At 34.3% G+C, this 12788-nt stretch overlaps 1 protein-coding gene across 1 annotated transcript; it reads right to left on the bottom strand.

Moving 5' to 3' along the window:
• Window positions 1-315: 315 nt before the first annotated feature.
• Window positions 316-4801, bottom strand: LOC106065690 (uncharacterized). The gene is made up of 2 exons (XM_056011623.1): window positions 4573-4801; window positions 316-1538 (listed from the first exon to the last, which is right to left on the bottom strand). Exons 1-2 carry the CDS (start codon window positions 4637-4639, stop codon window positions 358-360), a joined length of 1248 nt encoding a protein of 415 aa, XP_055867598.1. The 5' UTR covers window positions 4640-4801; the 3' UTR covers window positions 316-357.
• Window positions 4802-12788: the final 7987 nt, after the last annotated feature.

Genomic DNA, 12788 nt, shown 5'->3' with positions numbered 1-12788 from the left:
TTTAAGAACCTAAATAAGTAGATGCAGAGGAAGAAGCAATGTCTTGACAGATTAACTGAGTCTCAGTGAGTCAGCCACATAGTTATGACTAAGACCGATTTATTGATCCTTACTAGAAATTAAGAAATTATAAATTATTAGAAAGTTTTCTTTATTTAATTTAAAAAAAAAACAATTCACAAAATTTTAAAGTCATAAGACAGAAAAATTTATTAAGTGACTACACACAGACTCGATACTCTCTATTTTAAATGCAATTCTTCAGTAGACATAACTTCTCTTCTTCAAATTACAAATTTTAAAAAAGTTCAAAACTATAAGATTGTATTTATTATTTAAAAAGGAATCAAAAAGAAATTATGAAGGTAATTCACACATGTAACCGACGTCTTTGTTGAATTCAGTTAATATTTGACACGACACATCAACCAACAGCCAACTATGTCCTCTATGGTACGCAATGCAGTTTTCTTGACGCCCTCCCATGTTTTCATTATCTCCCCAATTCAAATATGTCAGTTCTGTTTTGCTGTTCCAGTGTTTCCAAAGCCCTTCCTGTTCCTCGTCACTTCCGCTGACGTATACAAAATCCACTTCACTTCTTGTCAACAAGTGGTCCCTCACGAATGTGTACTCCTCTGGCGAGTCAATTTCAGCCAAATAGCCGCCACGAAACTGGCAGAACAAAAGTGCCAAGATGGGGGTCACGGAACCGTGGTTTTTGGTCAGCCAGTACCTCTTTCCGTTATACGGATGAGTTGGCGTCAAAAAAGCATTTTCAAGAGAATTAAAGGTGCCGTTTATAGTGTCTTTAAATCGAAGAAGTTCTCCCAGTGGTCTATTCACGTCGGACATTCTCATTTGCAGTTGGTCCATATCTATTGTAAGACTTTTATTTGCTTCCTTTAGTTCATCTATTACATAGTCTTGCTTATCTAAACGGGACTTGTAATTTTCCACAAGTTTAGTTAGTTTATTATTTTGATCTTCCAAATAATAAATTTTAGTATTGGTTTTATTTAACTGAGATTGAATATTGGTTGTATAGTTTGAATTCTGATCTATTTTATTTTCCACCTTTATTTCTTCCTCAAGGCGTTCCACTTTGTTAATTAGTGTATGGACTAACTCAAGGACCTGACTATTCTCTGGATTCAAAGCAGTGATGTTTGTGGAGTTAGACAGAGAAACATGCTTTCCCATTTTGTTTAGCCCAGTGGCTTCACACTTGTACACGCCGGCTCTATCAACAGTCGGGAATTGCCAAACAAGTCCCAGAAATGATTTCCCCTTGTTGTCAATGACGCCGTAAACCTGTGTGTGAGTTGTATTGACACTTCCATAAACCTGAGAGTCGAAAGAAGTTATAGAGATGAGATCTTGGAACTCTGGATTGTCGGTTGTCTTGGAGTGAGCCAGGTTCAGGGATGTTATAAACACAAGATTTGTACTTTGATCCCTTGAGAACAAACATTCAATCTTTACATTTTTGGTCAGGCCGACAGTAAAGGTTGTTGGAGTTGCGTTCACTATCAACTCTGGAGCATAAAATAAAAACGTATGTTAATCAAATGATTTATACATCTCCAGCTAAAACTATAAATAAACAAGCTGTCGTGACACGGTTACTATGTGTGGTCAGCTGTAACACACGGTGAAGTGTTGGGTACCTGGGAGTTAAGGGACTTGCGGGGAAGTCACTGGGTGTGTGGTAAACAAGGGCAAGAAAAGAACATCTAGTAGAAGTTGTTTTTGTATATAAATGTTAGTCTTGTACATGTTACTATTAAATGCTTTACAATTAAAGGCACTTTACAATTAAAGGAACTTGTTTCTTCACACTAGCTTTAGACACCGGCTAGGCCTAACCCTGTCTCTAACCCTTCCCCAAAATAGGCCTATATATTATTGGGGTTTCGTTTTTTTGTTGTTGTTTTTTTGTTGTTGTTTTTGTTTTTTTTTGTTGGTTTTTTGTTGCTTTTTTTTTGGTTCTTTTTTGTTGTTGTTTTTTTTGTTGTTGTTGTTGTTTTGTTGTTTTTTTTTTGGTTGTTTTTTGTTGCTGTTTTTTTTTTTGTTTTTTTTTTGGTTGTTTTTTTTTTTGTTTTTGTTTGGTTGTTTTTTGTTGTTGTTTTTGTTGTTGTTTTTTGTTGTTGTTTTTGTTGGTTTTTTTTTTTTTTTTTTGTTGTTGTTGTTGTTGTTGTTTTTTTGGTTGCTTTTTTGGTGTTGTTTTTTTGGTTGTTTTTTTGTTGTTGTTTTTTTTTTTTTTTTTTGTTGTTGTTTTTTTTGGTTGTTTTTTTTTGTTGTTTTTTTGTTGTTGTTGTTTTTGTTGTTGTTTTTTTTGGTTGTTTTTTTGTTTTGGTTTTTTTTTTTTTTTGTTGTTTTTTTTTTGGTTGTTTTTTTTTTAGTTTTTTTTTGTTGTTGTTTTTTGGTTGTTTTTTGTTGTTGTTTTTTTTTTGTTTTTTTTGTTGTTGTTTTTGTTGTTGTTCTTGTTTTTTGTTGTTGTTTTTGTTGTTGTTCTCGTTTTTTGTTGTTTTTTGTTGTTTTTTTGTTGTTGTTTTTGTTGTTGTTGTTGTTTTTTGTTGTTTTTTGTTGTTTTTTTGTTGTTGTTTTTTGTTGTTGTTGTTGTTGTTTTTTGGTTGTTTTTTGTTGTTGTTCTTGTTTTTTGTTGTTGTTTTTTTTTGTTTTGTTGTTGTTGTTTTTGTTGTTGTTTTTTTTTTGTTTTTTTTTTGTTGTTGTTTTTGTTGTTGTTTTTTGTTGTTGTTGTTTTTTGTTGTTGTTGTTTTTTGTTGTTGTTTTTTGTTGTTGTTGTTTTTCTTTTGTTGTTGTTTTTGTTATTGTTTTCTTGTTGTTGTTGTTTTGGTTCTTTTTTTTTTGGGGCTGGACTTTTCTCTTCCTTTTAATCCCATCCAATAAAATGTCCTGCAAATGTTTACTCTCCCTTCCTACATGCTACATGCCCGTGTATTGTAGCGTCTGTAAGGTTGAATTGGAATGACCCTTTCTTTCTTTCTTTCTTTCTTTTACCTCCTTCTCTCTCACTCTACTTTTCTGTTTTCCTCTTCTTCCCTTTACTCCTTCTTTTTCGTTCGCCGTCTCTCTCTCTCTCTCTCTCTCTCTCTCTCTCTCTCTCTCTGTTAACCCTCACATTTTTTTTCTTTTTTTTTGTTTCAGCCTGCGCGTCGTAATGTTCTGCCCTTTAGACTTTAACATGAATTGGAACCCACGCTCTCCCTCTCTATTCCTTTCTCTCTCCTTCTCTTCCACTTCTTTTGCTATCATTTTCTCTCTCTTTTTAAAAAAAGAGAAGCCCACTGAGACTTTTAATTTGAATTGGAACGGCCGGCTTTTTAATATTCTAGCACTCTCTGGGTACAGACACGCGACATCGCTAGTAGTTCACGCGATATGTTAGATTACTTATTAATTGTTGTTTTAAAATTCGTTTAACTTATATGCATATTAGATAGATTTTTCTCTTTAAAAAAATAAACTTTTTCTTTTAGTGTAAATGTAGCAGTTAATATGACAGAACTTACATAACTTAGAAATACAAATGTAAAAAAAAAACATTTTTTTTTACAAAAAATCACAAACCGTTCGCATAAATGTGTTGTTAAAAATATGGCACATGGTTGTCTCCCCTACTAAAGAGCTTCCAGTGTTTGTTACCATTAATATCCCGGTGAAGACTGGGATTTTGAATTTCAGGATTTTTAGGGCGCCCTTGAGTCCACCCAACTCTAATGGGTACCTGACTTTAGTTGGGGAAAGTAAAGGCGGTTGGTCGTTGTGCTGGCCACATAACACCCTGCTTGTTAACCGTTGGCCAAAGAAACAGGTGGCCTCAACATCATCTGCCCCCAATAGATCATAAGGTCTGAAAGGGGAAACTACTTTTTTTTTATTATTTTGTTTGATACAAACAATGGAAACTATTCCTTCAGTATTCATATATATGGCTAAAATGGTATGATTTACTCCCCTTAAAATTAGATAATGTTGTTTATCCCTCACGCAAATTACCAACCCAGTCAATTAATTATTGGTAATTAATTATTTTGTTTGATTTCAATAAGAGAAAAAGCTTGTACATTATTGACAGATTTTTTAAAGTGTTGAGTGCTTCCCCTTTAGTAAGCTTTTTTTTTTTTTTTTGTCAAATTTTGCTTGTTTAAAGTGTATATGTACAGGACAGCTGCCTCAGCAAATTTCATGACGGCAAATTAAAGCTCAAGTTCTCATTCTTAATCTTCGGAATCGAAAACATTGCCAGTATTATTAAAGGTTGAAATAATGGGCACACGTTTTTACATCTAAAATTTCCCAATAGTCGATTGCTCTATTTGCATCAGACCTTACCTGAGTAAACACGCATCAGAGCTTCAGTTTGCTGTAAGTAAAATTCATCCGTACTTCAAAATATTAATGTTCTCAAAAGTTGTTACGACTTTGTTGTGGCTTTTCCACTTTATATCTAACAGAAACATTTTCAGTTATACGGTACAATAGTTATTCATCTATTACAAAACACAACACTAAACATTGATTGAACACAAATAGTTTGTAAATTACCTGCTTTAAGCATTGGCACTACCACTGCACTCAACAGCGAGATGATTGTACACAGATGTGCTGCCATTTTTTGAAGCTATCTTCATGTTGTTTTGAGTCTAGTGTCCGCTGCTTTTAAATGGAACAAATCACATAGACTCAGTGGCGTAGCCGTTAATTATAATGCTTGTGTGTGTAAAATGAGAGTGAAAGAGAGACTTTGAGGAGATCGTAGAGTCAAAGGGAGCAGATAGAAACAAAGATCGAAAGTAAACAATTATTGCAAAATAAACGTCAGTGACCCACCCCTCCCAATAATTTCTGGGAAAAAAAATAATTGAAAAGTAATACATAGTATTGATAGTAAAGTTAATGCAATGTAAGGCTGTACTATCTCTCACGAGCTCGAGAGCTAGAACGAAAAGTAAACTTATGCTGAAAATAGAATATATCTTTCATTTTCTGATTATGCTGATAACAATTTGACACTCACTCAATTGAAGTGACAGGCTGTTAGACAGGCGGCTAACGTTCCCACAAACCTGCGACAGGTGTCTGTTTAAAAGAGTAGTTATTTTTAGTTACTCCCGAAAATGGAAAAGACGCTACTAGGTTTGTGTGGAATGTCTGTCCCTCCGTCCGTCCGTCCCTTCGTCCCGTTTAGATCTCGTAAAGTAGGAAAGATATTGAAAATCCGACATTATAATATTTTAGACCTGTCAAAGTTCTGATGCAAAGGCTACATTTTTCTTTTCTGAGAGTGAAAAAAAAATTGTAAATCAACTATCAAGCAGTTTTTTTTAAATACACTATTTTTACAACTATTCATTATTAATAGTAACAAATACAGGAGGCTATTTAGTAAAGATGACTATTTACCCTATTTTTTTAAACATTTATGCAAACTATTTTAGATTTTTTGTCAAAAAATTTTTTTTTTGCAAATGTATTGATAAGTTATGGAAGTTCTGTCATACTATTTACTTCATTTACAAAAGAAAATTGTTATTATTTATATAAAAGAGAAAAGGTCTACTTAATATGCATAGAAGTTTAAAATGATTTAAAACAACAATTAATAAGTAGTTTTTCATATTATTACGAGGACTACGGTATACGCTCATGAAATGCATTTTCGGATGTTCCTTCAGAGTTGAAGATAGTTTACTTCCTAGTCCAAAACTCCCGCAGGACGACGGAGGATGGGAGCGGACAGGGTTTGAACCCTCGACCGTCGATAAATCCGAACGACAGTCCAGCGCGCAAACCGCACGATCAGGCAGCCATATGCAATTCAAATATTAAAGATTTTTTTTTTTTTTGCGAATTTTTTTTCTGAGGTTTTGATTAAAAGATTGACCCTCTATACACAACAGTTAGATCAATAAGATAATGATAATAGGAAATCAGTTTGGCCAGGTTCTCATTTAGCTTCACCTACACTTTTACCTATCCTTGGTCTGCTGGACCGATGGGGTACCACACAAGATCTGTCAACCTTCTTTCTTCATTCTTCTCTGTCATTTGCCTTTATTAGAATTTCATTCTGATGTTCTTTCTGACAATATTGAAACCTGCATTTTTACCTGCGTGGGTGTCTTTGTAACCTTGTGTTGCTTTAACTTCGCATGTTTTGTATTTTTTTTTAAAGTTGGGTAGGGGGCGCTTTTTCCGCACGTATTACGTAACCATTACTTCAGGTGTGTTGGCCAATTCCATACCAAAACCCTTCGGATGGGGGTGCGAAAATCACATTTTTTAAACAAAATTAGTTAAAATATCTAATAAATTTAACCCGCCTTTTGATACTTTTTACCTAAATGCATATATTATTTCACACAACATTCTAATGCAGGGGTTCTCAACCTGTGGATCGCGACCCCCTTGGGGGTCGATTGACGATTTGCTAAGGGTCGCCAAAGACAATCGAAAAAAAGGATTATTCTTCTATTTCTGTGTGTATGTGCGGGGGGGGGGGAGGAGGGGTCGCGGCAGAGTCGGGGATTGTAAAAAGGGGTCGCCGAGCTTAAAAGGTTGAGAACCGCTGTTCTAATGTGTCTTTAATAAGAACCAGTTCTCCGTGTCATAGTGGGCATACTAACACTATCGAGCGTTCCTTAATTCCTTGAAGTCTAAATACTCTATGCTCTATGCGCTTTACAACAATCAAAACATAACTATAGAAAATGTATATTTACACCAGACTTACTTTAATTTACTTGTGTAAAGTGTATATCAGATGGTTCCATTGTATTGATTTCGTTACCAGAGGAACAAAAGAGTTGTGTGTCTGTCTTTACTATCGGTGTCTTGTATCTCACAAAGTCCTGACCCAAAGGGTGATTTTTATTTATAAAATCAATGAGTGTGTTCCCTGGACTTTGAGAGCTGGTGGTGGACAAGATTCCATGTGACCAGTCCAGAACAATGCCTGGTCTTGCTTGGATGACAACCGATTCAAACCTTACATTTAGCGATGCATTAGATATCTTGTTACATCCGAACAAACAAAGATCTATGATGGCTGCCTGGTCGTGCGGTTTGAGCACTGGACTGTCGTTTAGATCTTATCGATGGTCCCGGGCTCAAACCCTGCCCGCTCCCATCCCCCGTCGTTCTGCGGGAGGTTTGGACTAGGAAGTAAACTATCTTCAACTCTGAAGGAACATCCGAAACATGTATTTCAAACAAACATGTCAAATTGTAAAATTATTTTGTGTAACAAAAAGTTGAGATCTAGAATTTTTAGCAACAGAATATTTTTTCTCTTGGCAGAATTGAAAAGTTTACAATTGTAAACGTCAGTCAATCTTTTTGTAGTTAAGCAGCCCAATAATTGGCCCGCGGGCCCTAGTTTGTGTATCACTTATCTAGTGCATCGGATTTAGATCTATGTCAAACATGGCGAGATGTTCTTCAATACTATTAAATTTTCACACGAAATGAAAGTAGAATATTAAAATGAGCTAGCCAGGAAAACCAGTGACTTGGCAGAATTTAAGTCATTGGTTAATATGCATGCCTAAAGTAACGTCTGTATTATATAAGATAAGAAGATAATGGGGTTGACCTTTCCAAAGTTTATAAATAAACCATACACATCTATATATGTCTATGGCTAATACTAAATACTGTGCAAATTGGTTTAACCGATTTATTAAAATGTTTAATTCTTAATTAAGATAAATGTGTTTTTTTTTTATTTTTTTTTATTTTTAGGGCGTTCCGGTTTTCAGATACAAAAATACACTAAGGTCTACGCCACGAGCTAAGGGGGCGGCTACGTACGTTTTTTTGTCTAGATTGTAGTAGCAATTTGAATAACACAGCACAATGTTAAACCGTTTCCGTCTAAATGAAATATGTTCAGGTGATGTTAAGTTTCCGATTGTAAAATATGCAATTAATTATTAAATAAATATTATAAACAATGAAATTTTAGAATAGAATTGACATTCATTTTACAATCAAAGAAATGTAGGCCATCAGCTTGCTGTATCGGTAAACAACAACGAAATAACGATAGTGTTTATTGGGAAATTTTGGAAAAAAAATCGATTGGGGGGGGGGGGGCGGGGGGTGAGCTATCCTCACCGGGTGACAGCGACCCTAGTGACGCCATTTCTTGGAGCCTTTTCTCTAGTTCTACAGTCAGCGTTCAAGATATCAAGCATAACAAGAAATTGTACAATCAGCGCATCTGTGTCATCATAACGACGAAGACAGGGGAGATAATTGCTAAAAATTAACTTAATGTAAAAACTGTCTTATGTATGATCTCCCCTGTTCTTTTGATACCAGTATTATTATTTTTCGAAGTAGCAAAACGGTTTTAGGTTGATCAGAAAAATACGTTAAGCCTATACCTTTTAGCAACATTAACTTTTCAGTAATGTAAATATAATATAAATGAGTATGTGTTATACAGTTAAAACTTGATAGTCTGATGGTTACAGGACCGGAATGGTGTCGGATTAAAAAAAAAAAAACTAGGTTTCAATATTTTTAGAAAGAACATCAGAATGAAATTCTATCAAAGGCAAATGACAGAGAAGAATGGAGAAACAAGGTTGACAGATCCTGTGTGGTGCCCCAACGGTCCAGCAGACCAAGGGATATATGAAAGTGAAGGTGAAATTAGACTGGAACCTGGCCTAACTTATGTCATATAATGATTATCTAATTGATCTAATTGTTTTGTAAAAAGTCGATCTCATATACAAATTCTCAAGGAAATAACAAACTATTTCCATTTTTAAAAAAAAAGTCATTTAGTTATGTATGTTATCGCCACATTGGGGTACTGCGGTTCTTATGATAATATAAAAAAAACTAATTATTATATGTTGTTTTAAATTATGTTACACTTATAAACATATTAAATAGATTTTTCCTCTTTAAAAAAAAAAAGAAACATTTTATTCGTGAATGTAGTAATTGATGTGGTAGAACTTACTTAACTTAGCAATAAAATTGTATAAAATTTGTTTTTGACCAAAAAAAAGTCAAAACCGTTTGCATAAATTTGTTAAAAATATGGTAAACTGTCATTTCTCTTATTAAATAGCCTCCCGCGTTTGATACTTTTAATAGTTAATGGTTGTAAAAATGGTGTTCTTTTATGACAAAAAAATGCTTGCATAGTTAATTTAGAAAATTAAATGTTTCGCTTTCAGAAAAGAAAAAAATTAGCCATTGCATCCAACACTTCAGTGGTCTAAAATATCATGATGTCAGATTTTCACTATCTTTTCCTGTTTACGAGATCTAAACGGGACGGACAGACGGTCTGACAAACAGACCACACAAAATTAATATCGTCTATGGACCGCTAAAAATATATAAAATAGTAAGATATAAAGAACTTCATTAAATTGGAGACATTCGCTCGATTTATGTGTTTTTCTCTTGGTGTGGTCAAAGGTGTAGATCATGGAATGTTTTATTTTCTCCCATTTTTCATAACACAATAAATCAATGTTTCCCAAACTTTTCCGTGACGGAACACTTCACACATTCTAAATATTTAGTCACGTGGTGGCCTACTCGTTAATTATTCCAATGGTTCTTGGAATACCAATTTAAGCCTTGCATACTATTATATTTTCTACGGAACAAAATTTGAGAAACACTGCTGTAAATGGTAGAACTACCAAGGTAGATTGCCCAATATTATAAATCGAAAAAAAACGGTCATATTTAAGATTAAGACTAAGACTGCTTTATTGATCCTTACGGAAATTTGTTGTGATTACAAGGACTCGTTTCTCATATAAAGACAACACAACAGAAAAATACACATAAATACAACAGACACAACATAAAGAGTTCATTCAGCGACTACACACAGGTATCTTGGTGCTTTTCATGTTCCCTGATCAATGAGAGGCGGTGATAGAGTCTGACCGAGTGAGGTACGAACGAGTTTTTGTACCACTCCGTTCTTGTTTTGATTGACAGCAGTCGCCCACTTCGCGACGACCTGGCGTAGTTCTGATGGAGCGGGTGGCCGTAGTCTTCCATGATTTTTTCGATTTTTCTTAGGCACGTTTGTTCAAAAAGTTCCTTTAAATGTGGTAATGTTGTGAGTGTAATTTTTGATGCTTTTTTAATGATGTTTTCTAGACGTCGTAACAGTTTAGATGAGGCGTTGCCTTGCCAACAAGTTATTCCGTATGTTAGCAGATTTCTTAATAGTTTCTTATTTTTAAGAAGAGATAATTCCTTAAGATTTCGTTTGTCGTCTCTAATCCCCACACTACAAGACGTGACACAAACTTCGATACTAAAAACTACGTTAGGTAAACTGTTTTAAAATATATGAGTATGTTCAAGCCCGTAGATTAACGAGGAATGCAATATTTCCCGTGACAACGCAGCCCCAGCTGTGACCTACTTATTATGCAACATCCAGGGTGGTCTATTCAGATTCTCGTTTCTCCTTTTCCTATTTGAAAGACAGAAAGACAATAGAGCGAGAACTACACGAGAAGAGGCGAGACTTACGTGCCATAACACGCGTGTGGAGCTGAAGCATAGATTGTCGCCCTGTCGGCACCACGTTGGATAACTGAGTGTGTCAGATTAAAAAGTGTTGAATTTGACAATAAATATTCCCAGATCACATTCCTTGACTCGCGTACATTTTTTGTTATTTTGCTATAACAGATATTTTAAGGTTAGGGTTAGGGTTACTTTTTATCTGCGTGTCTTCAACACTTTAATCCAATTTTTTCCCATCCTTGGGATTCGAACGCAAGCTCCGCAAGGTTAGGTAGTTTCTACCCCTAAGTTACACAGCCCTCGATGTTTACAATTTCAAACATGTTGCTACCTTTAACGGAGAATACAAAACGTCAGGCATTGCAAACCATATATTACGCACATACATTCTAAGATAATAGCAATTCTCGTTTTATCACCACTGCAATATAAATATCACAGGTTTAGTTAATCTCACATCTGTCACCAGAGTAGCCTATTATTTAGTCATAATATTAAACAGGTAAAAATATTCTAGGATAAACGACTTGCTCACTGCCTATGAAGACGATGGGACAAATTGATAACAAATTTTTATTAACAATGTTTATTTTTGCATTTCTTTATCTTTTACCGACTTTTGAAGCTGGTGAGTGATATATTAGATATACTAAAAGATTTATTTCCATTTTATATATATAAACAATCAAATTACATGGGCGCAAATTTTATGAGTTAATTGGTTTATTTTTTATTTATTTTTTTGTTGATTATGTTTTGTTAAGCACAATGAATAATTGTGCAACGTTTCCGCTTGATCAGATAAAAGGGGAATAACCTTCAATAACCTATACAAATTTATAAAGGGCAGACAAACGGAGTGAGTTTATATAAACTTGTAATAAAGTTAATTTTTCCTTTCCCACAGAGAGTACTCTAAAATTGTCTCAATGGTCGCTTTGATTTATTGAAAGACATTTCTTAAAAATTAATAATGTAAGCAATTTATACGTATACATGTACAGATATGCCAGACTTTAGCACGTCCAAAGTACATAAATGAGGAGAAGCCTCGCGAAAGATGATATCCCGACCTTAGCCTTTCAAACCTAGACTTACGGTTTAATCTTGAATGACACGGGTATATAATTATGTTTTCATAATTTACGCCAAATCTTACGGGACGACCCTTCTGGAATATATGAATATGAACTCGGCAAGTAGAGATTGCCCTAGGTAAAGGCATGCGATTGTCTAAAAAGGACTGGCGTCAAGCCCGTAGAGTTTCTAGAAGTTTTAAGGGGCACTAGATAAAGAGAGATACAGAGACAGAAAGACGAGACAGAACAACAGAGACAGAGAGAGAGACAAAAAGAGAGAGACACACACAAAGAAACACAAAGAAATAATGAGTGAGATAAAAGTCCACTCCTATTTTTAATTTACATAAATGATTTACCGAATTGCATTAGTTTAGGGACAAAAGTCAGATTATTCGCAGATGATTGCATAATATATAGAACAATAAAAACAACACAAGACAGGGAAATTTTACAAAGAGAATTAGATGAATTACAGAAATGGGAATCAAATTGGAGCATGTCTTTCCACCCAGAAAAATGTCAGTTATTAAGAGTAACAAAAAAGCTCAAACAAATTAATTCCACTTATCTTATTTATGGTAAACCAGTAACACAGACTAAAAACGCAAAATACCTAGGTGTTATAATAAATGAAAAACTGTCATATATATCCGCATATTGATGAAACTATAAAAAAAAAATCAAACAAAGCATTAGGGTTTATTAAAAGAAATTTCTATAAATCAGATAAGAACATACAACTAAAATGTTGTTTAACCTTGATTAGGCCAATAATAAAATATGCATCCTCTGTTTGGGACCCCTCAACTCAAGATAACATTAAGAAACTGGAACAGACACAAAATAGAACAGTGAGATTCATAACAAACGAATATTCACATTTGACTACAGTAACCCCTTTAGTAAAATCACTAAATTTAGAAAGCCTTCAGGACAGAAGGCTCAAAAGTAAAGTAGCAATTATACATATAACACTGAACCATAATCTTCAAATACAGAAACAAAATCTAATAAAATACTCTGAAAGACACAAAGATAAAGGCACATTCCTCGTCCCATATCCCATATCCTACTTTGTACACTGGCAGTGTACGTTTTTCAAAAACTTATATAAAAAAAACTATTAAAGTTTTTTCTATTTTCTCTTTTGTT

This window comes from Biomphalaria glabrata, chromosome 14 (genome assembly GCF_947242115.1).
Source record: "Biomphalaria glabrata chromosome 14, xgBioGlab47.1, whole genome shotgun sequence".
In the NCBI taxonomy this organism is placed as follows: Eukaryota; Metazoa; Mollusca; class Gastropoda; family Planorbidae; genus Biomphalaria; species Biomphalaria glabrata.
This window is presented reverse-complemented; position numbering and strand designations above follow the sequence as displayed.